The following is an 18,121-nucleotide window of genomic DNA, read 5'->3' on the forward strand; positions in this document are numbered from 1 at the left end:
ACTTAATAAATTCTGAGTAACTCCTATTAACATCTGATTTAATATTTGGAAATGATATTATCACACAGACTAAAAATTCTGTGCAAATGCTGGTATTTTTGAAACTAAAATGAAAAAATAAGTAGAAGAAACTCTTTTTCCAACAATATTTTCTGTCTTGTGCATTTTTTTGTTAAAAAAAACGCTTGTTCTTCAGTCAGTGAAGTTTCTTGCTTTGAGTATCTAAAGATCTTACTCAAGAGTAGCATATGGAGATTTTAAAAAAAGTAAAAATTACAAATGAAAACTACTCTTAAAGTAATCTTTTTTCAAAAAGTTACTCACGTAAATGTAGCTAGTTTCCACTCCTGCATGTTTCCTCTCTGTTTTCGCCAGAGCTGCTGCTGCAGCAGAAGAGTCCTCGCTTCTTCGTCTATATATTCGTATATTTTCGTCAACGCTCGGAAAAAGACGGAAGTCAGATTTTCGCGTCGGTCTTTTTTTTTCCCCTGAGAAGAAGAAGAAGCACCGCTGTGTGGATAGTCGTCACATGATCGAAGGGGTATGGAAGTACATTTTTAATGGCCTGAGCTGGATTTGAGTACATTAAATCGGACTGTCAGCCTTACGTTGTGGTAAGTAAAGGTCGGCTTCACTTTCACTGCTCTCCGTGTAGCTAATGGCTAGCCAGATGTGAGCTAAAGGAAGAGCAAACAAGTAAAGGAAAGCCTGAACCGAGACGTAGAAAGATTACTCTTCGCTTTAGTTGTGGTTAGTAGATTGATTTCTTGTTTGCTTTGGTTCCAGCCTGTGTAAAGAGGCTAACTTGTCTCTCCCTCCTCCCTGTGCTGGCTCTGAGGGGCGGTCTCTCCTCTCTTCCAGCCCCGCAGTCAGAGGTATTTGTCTTGTCATGACAGCCATGGCGAGATTAGAAGCTGCATCTGAGCTCCAGTCTCGGCTGTCATCCTTGTCCTTTTCATCCTTCCCCGGAGTTACCTCCCATCATTGCGACAGCGAACCGCCGGGCAGGTAACCTGTTGCTCAGAGCTGCTCATGTGTTTTCGTCTTTGACTCGGTCGTTTTTTCCCCCTTCCTCTTCTTACTGTAAATCTCTTTACTCCAGTCTGCAGAGTACAAATCTGACGGAGAGCTTCACCCAATCCAGCAATCAAGGCAACATGAATGAGACCCAGGAGGATTTGGCTAAGGCATGCTGCAGAGCTCTCAAAACGTAACAGTAACCTGGAAGTTGAATGTTATTTATTTTTGCTATAATGTGCCATATGCATGTGCACTTTCAGGGTAATGAAGAGGCTCCTGCAGAGCTGGCCCTGGGGGAAGGAGGCGAGGAGAACAACAGTGCTGGGACCTGTCAGCTCTCTGCTGAAATCAAAGGTGAGAACCTGCTGAGTGTACTGACATGGGTGACGCCTTGTTTATTACAGAACTGATTTACAATCTGCTTTTGTAAAGCTTTAACCTGCTAATACCAGTTTCTCCCTAAGATTTTCAACCTTGACTTTCCAAAGAGCCGTTTTTGGAAAGTCAAGCAAAATAAATAAGCAAAATAAGCAAAATAAAAGTTGCTTAGAGCTGCAAATGTTACAAGATAGCATTTAAATGATTCTTTAGGGAATTTGTTGCAATTTTAAAAATCAAGCTAAGCACCATTCTATTTCTATTTTGGTTTTAAATTAAAGAGAAACATAAAACTTTTACAAACAGTGGACATATACATTTTCTTATATAGGATGCCATGGGAAATTGTGTAAAAACACAATGAAATGGGTTTAACAAGGATAGCTGGTACTTTTAATGCTTTTTGTGGAAATTCAATGTATAACAAATTGATAAAATATGCATTTATTATTGCATCTATAAAAAATCATGTAAATCATTCAGCCTTCCTGTTGTTCACTATAAGTCCTGCTCTCTCTCTCTCTTGCAGCCTAAATGAACCTCAGACATATTACGTCAAATAAGCCTGTCACAATAAGCAATAAATCAATTAATTACATTATAAATTAAAATTTCCATTTGGACAACAATCATTAAAAAGATGCTTTCCTGTAATATTGTTGAAATATTGTTGAAACTTATACATTTTGAAAAATGTCTAATGCAGTGTCAATGCGAACATTTGACACCCAATATGAAGTGGTTAGTTTTACAAAAGACCCAAATGCCACTTTTGCCCATTTAAGCTGAATGATTGATAATTTTTTAAAATGTAATTTTGGTTACAGAATCTTCATAATCAATTTTAATTATTGTTTAGTTTATTTATTTTGGATATTTAAAATGTCTTCCATTTTCAGTGTTAAATGTTTTTTGATCTTTGAGAGGTCATACTTCCATTAATGGCATTATTACTATATTAATTGAAAATAGTCTCAAAATGACAATATTATTGTTAATTGCAATAATTTTTGGGACAATTTACTGTCCAGCTAAATTTGTTATTGTGACAGACCTACCGACATGTCATAGAATCTGTCTATTCTTCCTGACTTGAATTTAAAAATCTTGCTGAGAAAGAAAATTGCTAAATGTTAGCTCTTTTTCCCTCTGTTACAACATCCACACTGAAGAGTGTTCTTGTATATGCTGAAATTGACTCTAGATCAATTCATCCATCTCCTTAGCATTCTCCTTATATGACAACCAAAATTAGTTGAAAAGCACAACAATAGAAAAGTAATAACTGGATTTATGCTTTCCCAAAGAAAATACTGTCTCCTTTAGCAACTTTTATGGTTCTTCTGATTATAATTTTAAACATCTCACTGATACTGAATACCTGATACTTCTTCCTAGAGTAATTTGTTTCGTTTTAATTATAAATGTCTCTAAGTGGGCAATGCGTAGTGAGCCATAGGCTTTAAAAACACCAAATTTGCTCTCCTGAAACTGATGTTTCTTCTCCACCCAGAGGCAGCCCAGATGCCAACTCTGCCGCCTCCAACAACTTGGACATCTGCTGCAGTGAAGGAGCTGAAGGCAAAGCTTCGAACTGAGAAGGACAGCGTTGTGACAGTGTACCGAGGAGACATCATGACGGTCCACGTCCCCACCGTCCCCGAGGCCAAAAAAGTGTGCTGGGAGTTTGCCACAGACGGTTTTGACATTGGCTTTGGCATATATTTTGACTGGACCCCTGTGACGAGCAGGTCTATCACGGTGCACATCAGCGAGTCGAGCGATGACGAAGATGAAGAGGAAGAGCTAGAAGGTGAGCTTGCACCCAAAAGTCTAGATCTATTTGTTTCTATGGGATAACATAGGATTAAATATATAAAGCCATAACTATTATTACTATTACAAGTTTGAGAATCATCTATTGTTCAAGCCTTCTAACAATACATCTATTGTTAGAAGGCTTGAACAATAGATGATTCTCAAACTTGTAAAGACACAGAAGAATTAGAGAACTTATTACGACCAGCAATGTAAGCTCAGTACAGCCACATTAAAACGAACTAAATTATGTTCATGATTCCTCTCTAAAGCATTCTGAACTGAGTTCACATTTCCTACCAATTCTCACCCATTTATCATTAAATAAAGTTGAAAAAATAAATGTAGGTCAGCAATTAGCATCCAAAGTTTTGACTAAAACTTTTAAGCCATGTTGGTAATTGCGAATACTTTTAAAGCACTACAGGATTAGTGTTCCATAAAACCCTAATGATGTTGAGGCAAATTAGCTAGCAAAATGTTCCACTGCATATTTTTAATACAGCATTTGTGCTGTTATTCAGCTATGCTTGCCCGTTTGATGGACTGAGAGAAAAATTAGAAGTGACAGAATGCAGCTGCATCTTCTCCAGCACATTAACAATAAAACCGGGGTGCAAAACAAACAACAAAAAAACCCAAATTAAAATACCCTGTTTAATTTAGTGGTTCAGATGGGTAGCTTATTAATCCTCTGTTGATACTCTTAGATTTGAAGCAAAGCTGAAAGTATTATTGTGTAGCTTAAGTGCAAAGACTTTGTGGTTTGCAGCATTTGAACTATGCCTGTGCTGCCTCCGTTAGTGCATATACACAAGCATTCAGTCTTTGTTTTGAAGGTGAAAAGCAGTTGCTATTGGCTAATTTATGCATAAAAATGTGCTGATAGTTACAGATTTTGTCAGGGAAGAGTCTTTCCCTGACAAACCCTGACTCTCCAACTTAGGTTTGTCATGTGAAAAACTTTTCTTTCTGTCCAAAAATTACAAAATATTGAGCTCCACAACACCGATTGCAACTGATATCATCATTGCAGTATTTTACAAAAATATCCGACAGCTTTAATAACTTTGAAATATGAAAAATTATTCCAACTCTTGTGAAAAGAATGAATCATCAGATTTTCAAGTTAGAATAATGTTATTGTGACGCTGTGTGTTTATTGTTGTTTTTATGTTGAAGTACAGACTTTGGCAAAAAATCTATAATAAACAGTAAATTTAGAAATTTTCATCTAAGTAGCGTTACTTTGCAAACCATTTAAAAAGGTTCACTTTCTGGATTTTGTTTTTAGTGCAACACAAGCATAAGAGGCTGATGGTTACAGATTTTGTCAGGGTGTCGTTTCCAATTTTATATCCAAAACAAGTTTTTGTTTTCATGCTATGACTATGATTTTTTTTCCAGTCAGAAATATTTAAAACGCCATGATTTATATTTTTTGTGAGCAAGGAAAACATGTAGAAACCTTCTGTCGGTGCTCAGCAATAGCGGTTCCTTTCTAGATAATCAGAAAGTGTATTAGAAAAATTCTTATTAGTCTTGAAACAAAAGTTTTTTGGTTTTTTTTCTTTTACGTTGTTGATACTGGCAACAAGCTGTTTCCCAAGTGTGAGGCAGCATGTTGACATTTTGGTTTACATGGTGTGTGTGGCAGGGCCTCTCAGCAATGACGACGTCGAGAAAGGCTCCAAAAGCCAGACCAACTCGAACCTGGCTGAAATACTGCCTGTGTACCGCCAGGACAGCCATCTCTCTGTCCAGGGCGGGAGCCACGACTTCCCAGGTGAAGGCACGTACCTTCTAAAGTTTGACAACTCCTACTCCCTTTGGAGGAACAAAACTCTCTACTACAGGGTGTATTACAGTGCCTGAGACGCCAGTTCTGTTGCTCACGAATGTATAAATTACTGAATATTACTCCTAAGAACAATGAACTATTTTCTTTGATTTCAGACATGGAATAAACAAAGATATATAATTTAAGAAATAAATGCAGGCACATCAGTTTTATATTTGCTTGTCAGATTAAATGGGCTTCAGTGCATCATGTGTGTCAGTGTCCCGTTTGAATATAATCAGAGAAGCCTTGTGTTTGTCATGTGCCATATCCCCTCTGTGCTGTTTGGTCAAGTGCCCGTCATAAACCGCATATTGTCTTTACCTGTTACATTTCTATGGTAGCAGCAATCAGGGAGAACCTGCACAGTGTGTGTTTCTCCAGGCCACGTCCTTAATCAGCAGTGCTCTGAAGAAATTATTTTCACATGTGCGTCTGTATGTATGCCCCATTTTGGTTTTTCTTTTTCTCTATTGCATCGTTGTTTGTTGTGATAATCATTCAGCTTTGTTGTGTAACTTATTTTTTTTTTTATTGTTGAATCTAATCATGTGAAAATTTAGGACTTAATATGCATTCTCTACTGGTTCAGTGGGTGTGTTGAAGGAAAATTTTAGGTTGTTGTACTGAAGTGACAGTTTTTATGGCGCATATAAAAGCCCTCATCAAATAACGCTCTAGATCCAATATTTACCTTTGCTTTGCCAGTGTTTTAATTAGCTGTTTTAAACGTAGAGGTCAGTTGCAGTGTTTCATCCACATGGGTTTTTTAAGTGAAGATCACTGCTTATTTTTTGATGTTCTTTGTGTGTTGGACCACCTTTTTCTTGTAAAGCTGACACTTTATCAGCTTTATAAGCTGATGAAGTGTCATATTTCCAAAGAAGTCACATGCGCATATTTCCAAAGAAGTCACAGATTTGGCTGCTAATGTCGTATGCAATGTAAAGCAACTGTTTTCAAGCTGTTTCCTGTCCCATACCTTCACTTTAAAGTATACTATTTGTTCCTGAAATTTATATTCCACAATAAAGAGAAGATTGTCTAGTTATCTGTGTCATTAATTGGATGGAAAGGGAGATATAAAAGTAGGTGTAGGTTCCAAAACAATTACCCTGTAAATACGCTCGTTTAGTTTGCTGCATTTTATACCAGTCTCGCAGCAGAGCCAGGATTAGCAAGTACCTCAGTATGTTCCCTTGTGATTCTATTAAATTGCAGCATTAGGGGATTGATGTAATTGTTACAGAGGTGCTGATGTAACCTGGTTTTATTTTAAGAGCTCCCGGAAGGCCAGCCACAGTCCTACAGTAACGTAGCTTCTAAAAGGCAGCAAGACAACAACGTTTTAGTTCCCTATGTGTGGCAAAACTCCTCTGCAAAATGTTTCGATGAATTATGATTTTAATACTCGATGGGAGAAAGATAGAGTAGTGCTGCATTATGAAAGCCTCTTTTCACAGTGTTTTGACATGGTTCAAAGCAGTGACACAGAAAAACAACATCTTCAACTTCTTGAACATGATAGAAAATGAAAATATATTTGCTTTTTCAGGTTGTTTTCAGTGGCTTTTTCTCATCACATTTAATGTTTCAGATTATCAGGTTTTTAACAACAAAGACAACTTGAGTAAATACAAAATTCAGTTTTTAAATTATGATTTCACTTATTAAAGATGAAAAAAATATCTAAACTAATATGTCCCTGTCATTAACCACATTTTCTAGTTCAATTTTAGCCAGCTTGACTAATCGAATCAGATCACTTAAATAGTGCATCTTGGAAAACATGAAGTAGGCTAAATAATCTAAATAATAAATAATTAGAAGAAATTAAAAAACAGATGAAAAACACAGGCATTGACATGCTCTTAAGTTCTGAAGCAAGACAATTATCCAAAGAACAGCTGGTCCACCTCTGTTGAAATGTTTGGTATACCCTAGAAAAAGTTTATTGAGATGGTGCAGAATGACCATAAACAGGCTTAGAGCGATGTGAAAAACTCATTACCACTTGGTGACAATTGTTGACAGTTTAGGAGCTATTGCATTTTAGAAAGAGTGTCGTGTTTGTTTGGAAATATGTTTTTTTCTTAATAAATAAAATAATTATTTTAAAACTGCATTTTGTATTTACTTTGGTTACCTGTGTCTGATATTATTTTTAGGGTGATCTGGAATTTAACTGGTTGTTCAAATCTTCTTCTTCTACACTGGAGAAAAATATATTTTTTGTAGTAATATTTCTTAATATTCATCAAGAGTTTTTCTCTATCTGTTAACTTGCTACTGTCTTTCTAAACTATTTTGACATAATTTTCATACTTTCACTCATATTTAGCAAACTCTCGCAGTCAACATTTCAATAAATGTAGTGGATCTTATATAATCTATGACTTGTAGACTAAAAAAAAATATATATAAACAAATAATATGCATTATCTGTTTTATTTATTGACTTGGTTGCATTTCCCTTTATTAGGTTATAAAATGTTAAGATATTGTTCTTTTTCCAAAATTAAATTCGTTTTCGAGCTTCTCTTACATGTTGTTTTTAACCTTATTTTTCTTACTTATTTTGCTCTACGATTTACATGCGATTATGCGACGTGATTATGGGTGATTTGTCTCTATTGCGTCTCCATCAGCCTTGGAAAACTATTATATAAACAATCTTCGCACGCGGGCTGACTTTGGATTGATTGATCTTCAGTCCCACGTGCGTTTCTTGTCGAGACGCCGCAGCGGCGCAGCTCACAGTTTCACCTCCGCTGTTTAAACTTTAATAGCGTCCAGGCAAAATGGAGAAACTGAATTTTTATGCTGTTTGGTCCCTGCGTGACACTCCTCGACAGTTTAGTTGGTATGTATTTCGTTTTTTAAGCTAACACTGGGAGGTTTTACCTGTCGAGCATTCAAATTCAAATGTGTACGTATCCGCAGCAAATCTAACAGAAGGCGCTTCCAAGTCCACGTCCCCCTGCCTCTCCCCAAACAGCTGGTCATCTTCGGATTTGGAGACTGGTCGTGCAAAGACACAGCATTCTCTGCGGAGGTGGTGGTCAGTGAGGACGTCCAGCCACAGAACATAGGGACTCTGTCCTCACAGATAAAGTACAGTGGATGAAAATATGAAATTAATGGTTTCTGGGGTGGAAATGCTCAGTACGTCTCCTTTCATCTCAGGTGTTTGACCTGGGAAGGTGACTGGAGTGATGACATCATCACAGTGTCTGAAGAGAGAGGCAGGAGAGGAATGTATGGGAAGATTGTGTTGAAGGCCTGCAGAGAGGTATGAGAGCCTCATTTATCAGGAAAGCAGTGTGAGGTTCCATTTACAAAGATATTTCTAGCACATTTAGAACCAAGTGAAGCAGAGATTTGAATAAAACTGGCAGTGGAAAGCTGTACAAATGTTTCAAACCATCATTTGGAGTCCAAAAGCCTCATAAATGGCTTTGTAATGCTTTCCAAATGGCAAGACTTTGTCATATTCTTTTATTTTCTCTTTTGATTGAAGGAATTGTGTTTTTTCATTTTCATTTAGCCTACTTCATGTTGTTGGACCATTTATGTAATTTGTTGATTCTACAATTTATACCCTATGCAAATTACTTGCCCAAAAAGTGGAAGTTGTAAAGTTTGTTTAAAATAACAAAACAGTACACCCTTGACTAAATAATTAGAATGATAGGTCAGAATTTTATTCTGATTTGTTTTGGTCATTTTAATCCTACAATTAAAAAAACATACCAAGAAAAAAATACAAAACTAATACAGGATAAACATTTAAATTCCTGAGAATGCCAAGAACACAAAGTGACACTGTAGATCAGATTGTGGGGGTTTAATGTTGAGCAGGAGTGATTGTGTGTTGTTTCTCTTGCCACAGGATAACACCAGTGTCAGCAGCACCTCTTTGGCCCAGAGGAAACTCCAGATCTCAGGACCATGCAGTGTGGCTGATCTCTCCAGCTCAATACAGGAAACTCTTGAAACTGAAACGGTGAGACAACTTTACCTCTCTTTCAGATGTGGGCGATTTTGGTTTAAAAATAAAATCAGTTTTTTGTCAGACCAGCTATGAATCTGATTTTAATGACATTTTTATTTTAGTTTTTTTTTCTTGTTTCAAAAAGGGGCTTTTATCTCAATCATCTCTTCTGGGAGTTGTGAAATTGAGTATGAAGTCCAGAAGAGCATTGTAATTGTAAAGAAAAATGCAATTTTACCAGAAAAAAATCTTAAAATTAATAAAAAAAAAAAAAAGAAGTGTCTTTTTAATTGGAAAAAAGCTTGTCAAACAAGATGGCCGCCTTTGGTGTGCTGACACCACTCTGAACTACAGAAACTTGAGTGTATTGGTGGGGAAAATAAATCCAGATAATCCAAAAATGTAATTTAAAAAAATTCAATTAATTGCCCAGCCCTACTGTCTTTATTATAAATGTGTCACAGTTGTTGATCTCATCCAAAATTTTAGCAGATAATCTCAGAATCCTCACACATGAGCCACAGTGTTTGTTATTCTAAGTTCCCAGTGATTAAAGTTGAGACCAGTGACTTTCCTCACCCTGCAGCTCGGCCTTTGGTAAGTGTGTTGGTCTTATTACTGTTAATATCCAAATAAATGTAATGTCTGGAATGTGCTCTGTGCAACTGAAAGGATAAGACACCAACAAAGTGTAGACCGACACTGTAGATCAGATTGTGGGGGTTTAATGTTGAGCAGGAGTGATTGTGTGTTGTTTCTCTTGCCACAGGATAACACCAGTGTCAGCAGCACCTCTTTGGCCCAGAGGAAACTCCAGATCTCAGGACCATGCAGTGTGGCTGATCTCTCCAGCTCAATACAGGAAACTCTTGAAACTGAAACGGTGAGACAACTTTACCTCTCTTTCAGATGTGGGCGATTTTGGTTTAAAAATAAAATCAGTTTTTTGTCAGACCAGCTGTGAATCTGATTTTAATGACATTTTTATTTTAGTTTTTTTTTTCTTGTTTCAAAAAGGGGCTTTTATCTCAATCATCTCTTCTGGGAGTTGTGAAATTGAGTATGAAGTCCAGAAGAGCATTGTAATTGTAAAGAAAAATGCAATTTTACCAGAAAAAAATCTTAAAATTAATAATAAAAAAAAAAAAGAAGTGTCTTTTTAATTGGAAAAAAGCTTATCAAACAAGATGGTCGCCCTTGGTGTGCTGACAACACTCTGAACTACAGAAACTTGAGTGTATTGGTGGGGAAAATAAATCCAGATAATCCAAAAATGTAATTTAAAAAAATTCAATTAATTGCCCAGCCCTACTGTCTTTATTATAAATGTGTCACAGTTGTTGATCTCATCCAAAATTTTAGCAGATAATCTCAGAATCCTCACACATGAGCCACAGTGTTTGTTATTCTAAGTTCCCAGTGATTAAAGTTGAGACCAGTGACTTTCCTCACCCTGCAGCTCGGCCTTTGGTAAGTGTGTTGGTCTTATTACTGTTAATATCCAAATAAATGTAATGTCTGGAATGTGCTCTGTGCAACTGAAAGGATAAGACACCAACACGTACTGTCAATAATCGGAGAGCCCGCCCGACGTGGAGCTCCGATGAAACAGACAGTCTCACAGAGGACACGGACAAAACTCCCACTTCCAAAAGGACAAAACTGTGCAGCATTAACATCCGGGAGAAAATAACTGAGCAGATTAAAAACGAAAGCAGGGAAGGTGAGAATAACAAACCTTACCTGTGAAGTCACAACTGTGTGCACAGAAACTGTGTTCATGGAAGCTGTGATTAGTTTCAGCATGTCCATCAAAGCGCTGGAGCCACACTCTGTGTCTGAGTGACCCAGATACGGCTGTCCTGATTGGAGGGGAAACTTCGAATCAGAACTACTGTGAGGATTCGCTGTGGAAGCTTGAGTTGGGTCAGTAGAGTTTGCTGATATGCAGAAACTTGAAAAATTATTCATATTTATTAATGTTACAACTACAAACTGCAAAGTACATGGTTTGTACTTTGCAGTTGTATGATAGACCATGCTGTCTATCATACAACATGATAGACATGTCATGTTGTATGATAGACATGTCTATCTCTCAGTTAATAATTTGCACAGTCACCATTCAATGCAGTTAAAGCTGCAGCCTTTTGGGGTATTTCCTCTTACTCACTTCCAGCTTTTCACATCTACAAATAGGCCTGTCACAATAACAGATGTTGCTTAACTGTTGCTATAAACTATAATATTCTTGTTTTGAGATGATTTTCAAGTAATATCTTGCATAATAATGGAAAAACACCTTCTGAATGGCCAATAAACTTTTTAATTTTGTAAAGAACATTCCATACTGGAACTGAAAGACATTTCCAAAATCCAAAATGAGTATTTCGTATATTTATTGTTTTTGGAATTTAAAATATCCAAAAACAATAAATAAAATGAAAATAACAAACCATAATAACGGAGAATAAATTGGATTAGATTTTTTTCTGTAAACAAAATTGCTCTTCAAAAAAACCCCCATCAGAATGGAAATTATTGAGCTCATTGTAATTTATCATCTGATTTTGAGCAACAGGCTCATCTGGAGATTATCAATATGGCCACACATATTTTGCAAAATTAAGTCATTTTGGCTGAACAAAGGGGTGTCTGCAGATCAATTTCCAAGACTTAAGTTTGATATATTTCTGAACTTTGAATTGGCCATTCTCAAACATGAATATGCTTTTTTCCATCATAGCTCTGGCTGTATATTTGGGGATGTCCTGCAGTGACTTTTGCACTTGTGTCAAGTCTTTCATAGCTTCTGGATTTCAATTATGGGTGTTGGAGTAAAGGGGACTAACTATAAATATATATGATACTTTTTAGATTTTTTTTTTTTTATTAAAAAAGAAAACCTGTTTTCCTCTTCAGTAATGGGCAACTTTGTGTTGATCTATCACATAAACTCTCAACAGAATACATAGAATCTGTTGTTGTGATGTGCAAAATGCTGCATTAATTTAGTATTCCTACAAAATATGTCAGAACGATACATTTTGTAGTGCTAAACCAGAAGTTCCTGAAGGGTTCTTTGTTTTTAATTCGGCATTTTGTTTACATCTGTTCAGACAGTAACTTCTGGTTCCCAATGAACTCGTCTGCTACTGGACCAGTGCCTCCATGTACCCGAGGACACACAGCGACCTTTGACCAAGATTCTAAGGCAGTCTTTGTGTACGGTGGCCTGAGGGAGAGTCAGTGCTACAGCGAGCTGTACATCCTTAATACTCTGACCTGGAAGTGGAGACTTGTCACTGTAGGTTTGTTCGAGAATCACTGCTCCTGGACGAAGTCCATTCAGGTGTATCATTTAGTACAGACATTTGAGAAAAACAATATATGTTTTTATCCACTTAAGATTTTATATCTTGAAAGTTGGTGTTGTAAGAAAAAAAACCAGTCATCATAAAACATTACTGCTGCTTGACAGTTTTGGTATTGGATGCTTTGACTTTTGTCTATTTTTAATGCCTTCCAGTTTTGTTTGTACTCTCATTGAAAATTTCTCATTGTAGCTTTCTGTTAAACATCTTTGTGCTGAAAAATCTTTAAAGTTGCATAACGTTTGGGTTCGTTATAAATCAGTCAGGCCAAGCTGTGCTTTAATAATTCATTTATGTTATTAGATGTATAAAAATATGTAATTCAATTTTTTTTTTGCAGATGATTGTATAGTTATATCCTGTACTTGATCAGTCTTAATATCTTTACTGTGTTTAGGTTTCATATCAACAGTATTTTTATTTTTGCAAAAAATTAAATGTGTAAAATATTTTCTAAAAAATGTTGGTTACAATTTTCTCCAGTAATAGTATTGACTGTATGTGATTATTAAAATGTAGTCCCTTACAGAAGTACACTTTTTTATTTTTATAAATTTCTTTCTCAAGGCAAAAGGGAAAGTGCCGGCTTTATCATACCATTCAGCAGTTTTCTACCAGAAAGAGCTTTTTGTCTTCGGAGGAGTTCAGCCAAGCAATGGACTGGGAGATAAATGCAGCAACGCTCTCTACATCTTCAACCCAGAATATGAGCTCTGGTACCAGCCCATTGTGGAGGGAGACAAGCCTCTGCCTCGCTTTGGGTCAGTTTGCTTTATAAAATAGTGATTTTGATTAATAGTATTTAAAATATTTTGCAATACTAACCCAGGACTTAATGTTCAGGCACTCAGCTACGCTTCTTGGACAGAAACTGGTCATTTTTGGAGGACAAATGACTGCTGCCTACTTAAATGATCTTCATGTTTTAGATCTGGGTAAGCAGTCTGTTTCAATGCAGTCAGTAACATCTTTGAGCCCCAGTCTGCTCTAATGTTTGTGCATTCTCTCTGAGTGAAGGACTGATGGAGTACACAGCTGTGAAATGTGCGAACAGGCCACCATTGCCTCGAGGGTGAGTACAGAACAAATCGACCTCGATAAATGTCATCGATGAAGCCATCTGCTTCCAGAATATATATATTTTTGGTGTCTTAAATCATCCCATCAAACCAAGCTGAAAATAAAATGGTTGAAGATGCAGATGAAACCCTCTTGCATGTAAATGATCAGGTTTCATGCAGCAGCTCCAGTGTTGGGAAACAGGATTTTGATCAGTGGAGGCCGCAGTGCAATTGGACCCCTGCAGGATGTGCATGTCTTCAACACTGGTGAGTGTTGATACTTTGCAATGTGAAAGCCTTTGTAGGAAAATAAAATGATGCTGATTTGTAGTCATTTGTTCAATAAGAAAGATTTTCTGCTTTGTTTCCCCATGTTTAGACACCGGCATGTGGAGCTCAGTGACATGTCCACTGCTTTGCTCTAAACCCTGTGCAGGACACAGCATGATAAATTTACAAACTGAGCAAGGTGAAAACAGAAATATCAAGTGCACAGTGCTGGTCTTTGGTGGGTCTGACTGCTCTGGTTCCTTCTACAACGACACACAAATATTTCGCCTGGAAATCACTGACAAATGATTATATCCATGCAGTCGCAGACAACTGATGTGAAAGAAAAGTGGTTTATTTTGCTTTATTCTGGTTTGAATTATTCATAATGTGACCTCAAATTGTGTACCAGTAATAAGATGTATGCACTAATACCTGAAGTTTTGCACTTTGCATAACAAATCTTTTATTTGCATGTTTTGGATATTACGAATTTGTGCGTTGTGTGTTGGTAAAACATTTTTACATAATGCTGTGGAATATTTTATGAGTTTCATTGTTAATGCTGATTAAATAAAAACACTTGTTTAAAGTACTTTATTTAACAGTGCCCCACTGTCATAATTTCATGCTTGAAGATCAGCAGGTGTGTCTGGTTGGTGAGATGGATGGCTCAGTTTGAAAGCTTCAATCTCAACCAAGGTCTCATTCAGCCTTTTGATGGTTGGATACTGGCCTACATCCACTTTAAACCTGCAGAAATTAAAAAACTCGTCATTTTTGTTGAATTAAATGTTTGTGTTCAGCAGGGACTGGATTACTCACAAAGTTCAGCTTTCAGGGGAAATTTATGGAAAGGTAGAAAGCTCACGCTACAAGTATATTATATTATGAAAGTAGGACATTTAATCAGAAGCATGCAATGGATTCTATGGACTTCAGGAAAGCGTCGGTGGCTCGATTCGAGGTAAATTAGTAACTAGCAGCTCATTTTTCACAAAGAAGCAGAGCATCTTAATGTGACTGGTGAAATGTTGAAATACTCACCTCTCTGCATTGTAGACTTGTGGGGCTAAACAAATATCTGCCATGGAAATCTAAAATGAAAGTGATAAAATGTAAATTATTGGCTGTATTTAATCTTTTTTTTCCACTTTTGATTTGGTAATCATATTCTTACCTCATTGCCTACACAGTATTTCCCTGCAGTTTGCTTCAGAATTGGTTCTAAAGCTGTAGGAAATCAAAAACTCAAATAAACCCCAATGAAAAAATAATTCAGAATTCTTTATTAGTCAATGACGGTGAAAATCTTCCACAAACCTTGAAAACCACGATTGATGAAGTGTTGCGCCCACAGTAACTTTTCTGCTCCGATCTTCTGGAGTACGGCTAAATTCTGAAATGCATCAAATGTTGCTATAATTTTCTCTTAGGATATTCAAAGTAGAACAGAAATCTTTGTTTTATATCTACCTGAAGAGGCTGTATCCCAGAGGCGATGAGGTCACTAATCATGCGAACCTGGGCACGGGCCTTCGGGTCTGCAGGAAGAAGACGAGGTCCTGGTCTGGTCTCGTCAATGTACTGGATCACTGCAAGCTACAGGAACAAACCAAGTGTGTTCAGTATTATAAACGTGCTTTAAAAAGTATTCACACCCCTTCAACTTTTTCAAATGTATTTTATTGGGATTTAGTGTCACAAACACAAAACAATTCTTTGGCTTCTGATCCTGTTGACGACTTGCCCCACCGTGATGCTGCAATCATTTTATTTGAAACATACCACACAAAATTAATCAAGATTTATTTGGGAAAATATTTGAGAATCTATTATTTTTTCTCTCCACAAATACACAAGCAAATGAGTCTAAATAAGATTTGATATTGTAGCATAGGTTCATCTTCCAGCAGGAAAACAACCCTGAACATACAGCCAGCGTTACAATGGACTGGTTCAGATTAAAGCACATTTATGTCTTAAAATGGCCTAGTACAAGTTCAACCCTAAATTGAATTTAGAGTCTGACAAGTCTTGGAAAAACGATCTTCACATGTGCCTTTCTGTCTTAGCTAAAGCTATTTTAAAAAATAATCTAAAATTGCAAAATCTTTAGTTTATAAAAGTGGAACACTGGTTTAAAAAACACTTCATACTGCAACTGCAGTTAAAGATGACTCTTTTAATCCATAAATAAAAATGCATACCTCACTTTTCATATTCTTATTTGTAAAGGAAAAACTCTAAAATCTTAACTTTTCCTTGATCTTTAAACTTGTACTTTTTTACCACATAAAAGTGCACAGAAATTTGTGGTTGTAAATGTATAAAATAAAAATAAAAAGTTCAAAGGGTGTGAATACATTTTCAATACACTGTAAATACTTGTAGGTTGATATGAATAGAGGGCTGAAACCTACCGACTGAGACAGAGTGATGCCATCAATTTCCACTGCAGGAACTTGCTGCATGGGGTTCAATGTTTTGTATTGCTCTGTAAGCTGAGGTGGACAAAGATTTGCCATCAGTTAAGCTCAAGTATTGGTTAAATATTTTTTTTACGAAATATTTTATAAGTTATTACAAAAGGCAAAACAAGATGAAACCATGAACTGAAAAAGTCTGCTTAAAAGTTGAACCTCCTCCGGTTTCAAAGAAAGAAAGTAACATATCTTTAATAGGTGAATCAGGTCTGCTGGACTGAGCATTATTATAAAGGATTTTATTAACTTTGTCAAAGAAAACCAATCATATTGAGAACCAGACTCTTTGGTCATGTCATGGAATATACTATATTTATAAGCTTTGAAAATTACATAATCAAATCTTATTTTGTTGACATAAAAGGCAAAGTCTTCCATTTATATCTGCACATTTCCATCCATCCATCCATCCATCCATCCATCCATCCATCCATCCAGAAACAGTGAATGTTTACCGTACCTGCTGACCTCCATCTTTGATTAGATTGACTGCAACCTGGTCATATTCAATGCCCTTAAGAGCAAAAGCTGTGCACAAAAGTTTAATATCATCTTGTTACCATAACAGTGATCTATTAAAGAAAAAAGCTGAGTTGTTTTAAGGCAAGACTTACCAATCCGAACCCTCCACGAGCAGGAGCTTCTGAAGTATCCATGAAGAACAGGCTAAAGAGAGAAAAAAACACACACATAGGAAGAGCTGAAAATAAGATAGTTTTTTTTATGTTCGTGTAGTTTAGATTTGATTGATTCACCTTGGTTTCGGTTGCCATAGCTCTTTGAATCTAGCAGATGTCTCTAAACTAGAGTAAATCAAGTTTTGCATGTATTTTTTTTCTCTACAAAACCCCATCCTCCTCCAACAGCCAATAGGATGCATCCCTGAATTCCCTCCTACTTACACTTTGGTCCATGATTTTGCAACATATGGGCTTCCTCTGCTTCACATTAAACACACACACACTTACACACTCATAGCTAACAGAGAGAAATACTACAATACCTTCATTAGGCAAACTAAGGTCAAGCGCATCTCTGGTGTTATGACGTTTGAAACATCAAAATAAAGTAAACTTGTGGCTTTCAGAGTCGTCTATTTTGTTTCGCTCTTAATTTCTTAAGCATGTAAGAATAAAGAAATGAAAGCAGAAAAACTGAAGATGTTGAACAAACAGCTGCTTGTAAAATTTAACCCTGTTAATTTCAGCTCAGCTACAGGTTACACAATTTTCCTGGTTTAAAAAATATGGTGGACAAGTCAGCGTCATAGATGTAGAATAAAAGACGCTGCACGAGCGTCCTGTTCACGCGTTTATGTCGCCGCCATGTTGTGACTGGCATTTAGCTGGGGTTAATAAAAAATTAATTCAGGTAAGAAAGATTCTTTACTTGAATTAAATGATCGTTCAAATAAGGTAATTTTACATTAGGACTAAGAGGAAAACTGAGAGATAGAAAAAATAACATATCTTATATATCTTTTCATTCTCAAGGTGGGATTAAAATCAGTTTAAAACTGGTTTAAAACATTATAACTATTAAATAGCAGTACTATTTAAAGCTCTAGAATTAAAAGAGAAACCCTTTCTTATTTTTTTTATCATGACCATTTTTGCTAGCATCCTTTTCAGAAAAATGGTTCTAAAATAATATTACTATGTAATAATCGTATCTAGGCTGTTCACATAAAGATTTAGGAGAGAAAATCAAGAGTGTTCCAGAAAAAGAAAACGAAGTGGGCCAGATAACACCCCTATGACTGCTGTAAAAGAAAATACATAAATTAATGACAGGTTTTCAAATGTAATTTTGCCATGCAGTCAAAAAAGCACAATAAATAAATCACAGATATAAAATACATATTCTAGAGCTGACCTACA

At 36.3% G+C, this 18,121-nt stretch overlaps 3 protein-coding genes across 18 annotated transcripts; 2 read left to right on the forward strand and 1 right to left on the reverse strand.

Annotated features, from left to right (window-relative positions):
* Positions 1-241: 241 nt before the first annotated feature.
* tmed8 (transmembrane p24 trafficking protein 8) lies at positions 242-6,105 on the forward strand. 5 transcript variants are annotated; one of them, XM_028001649.1, is made up of 6 exons: positions 242-614; positions 897-1,008; positions 1,103-1,187; positions 1,281-1,374; positions 2,912-3,211; positions 4,874-6,105. In XM_028001649.1, the coding sequence occupies exons 2-6, from the start codon at positions 899-901 to the stop codon at positions 5,089-5,091; spliced, it is 807 nt and encodes a 268-aa protein (XP_027857450.1). In that variant the 5' UTR covers positions 242-614; positions 897-898; the 3' UTR covers positions 5,092-6,105. The 5 variants fall into 5 exon arrangements, with proteins under 5 accessions (XP_027857450.1, XP_027857447.1, XP_027857448.1 ...); XM_028001646.1 differs by having other exon boundaries at positions 243-614; positions 787-1,008; XM_028001647.1 differs by having other exon boundaries at positions 243-614; positions 839-1,008.
* A 1,613-nt stretch (positions 6,106-7,718) lies between these two features.
* Positions 7,719-14,360, forward strand: LOC114134771 (acyl-CoA-binding domain-containing protein 5). Of its 11 annotated transcripts, none has more exons than XR_003593458.1 (15): positions 7,719-7,919; positions 8,000-8,170; positions 8,243-8,348; positions 8,949-9,062; positions 9,540-9,647; positions 9,820-9,933; positions 10,413-10,520; positions 10,596-10,773; positions 10,848-10,976; positions 12,170-12,402; positions 12,992-13,185; positions 13,268-13,359; positions 13,442-13,496; positions 13,620-13,752; positions 13,865-13,915. XR_003593458.1 is itself a non-coding variant. In XM_028001564.1 (15 exons), exons 1-15 carry the CDS (start codon positions 7,858-7,860, stop codon positions 14,062-14,064), a joined length of 1,911 nt encoding a protein of 636 aa, XP_027857365.1. In that variant the 5' UTR covers positions 7,721-7,857; the 3' UTR covers positions 14,065-14,360. The 11 variants fall into 11 exon arrangements, 9 of the variants coding, with proteins under 9 accessions (XP_027857365.1, XP_027857360.1, XP_027857361.1 ...); XR_003593459.1 differs by having other exon boundaries at positions 13,626-13,752; XM_028001564.1 differs by having other exon boundaries at positions 7,721-7,919; positions 9,591-9,647; positions 13,655-13,752; positions 13,865-14,360.
* On the reverse strand, positions 14,338-17,495 carry gstz1 (glutathione S-transferase zeta 1). 2 transcript variants are annotated; one of them, XM_028001568.1, is made up of 9 exons: positions 17,245-17,495; positions 16,856-16,907; positions 16,702-16,769; positions 16,179-16,259; positions 15,232-15,357; positions 15,079-15,154; positions 14,936-14,988; positions 14,803-14,852; positions 14,338-14,508 (listed from the first exon to the last, which is right to left on the reverse strand). In XM_028001568.1, exons 1-9 carry the CDS (start codon positions 17,272-17,274, stop codon positions 14,382-14,384), a joined length of 663 nt encoding a protein of 220 aa, XP_027857369.1. In that variant the 5' UTR covers positions 17,275-17,495; the 3' UTR covers positions 14,338-14,381. The 2 variants fall into 2 exon arrangements, with proteins under 2 accessions (XP_027857369.1, XP_027857370.1); XM_028001569.1 differs by lacking the exon at positions 17,245-17,495 and adding an exon at positions 16,997-17,215.
* Positions 17,496-18,121: the final 626 nt, after the last annotated feature.

Source organism: Xiphophorus couchianus, chromosome 19, assembly GCF_001444195.1.
Source record: "Xiphophorus couchianus chromosome 19, X_couchianus-1.0, whole genome shotgun sequence".
NCBI lineage: Eukaryota > Metazoa > Chordata > Actinopteri > Cyprinodontiformes > Poeciliidae > Xiphophorus > Xiphophorus couchianus.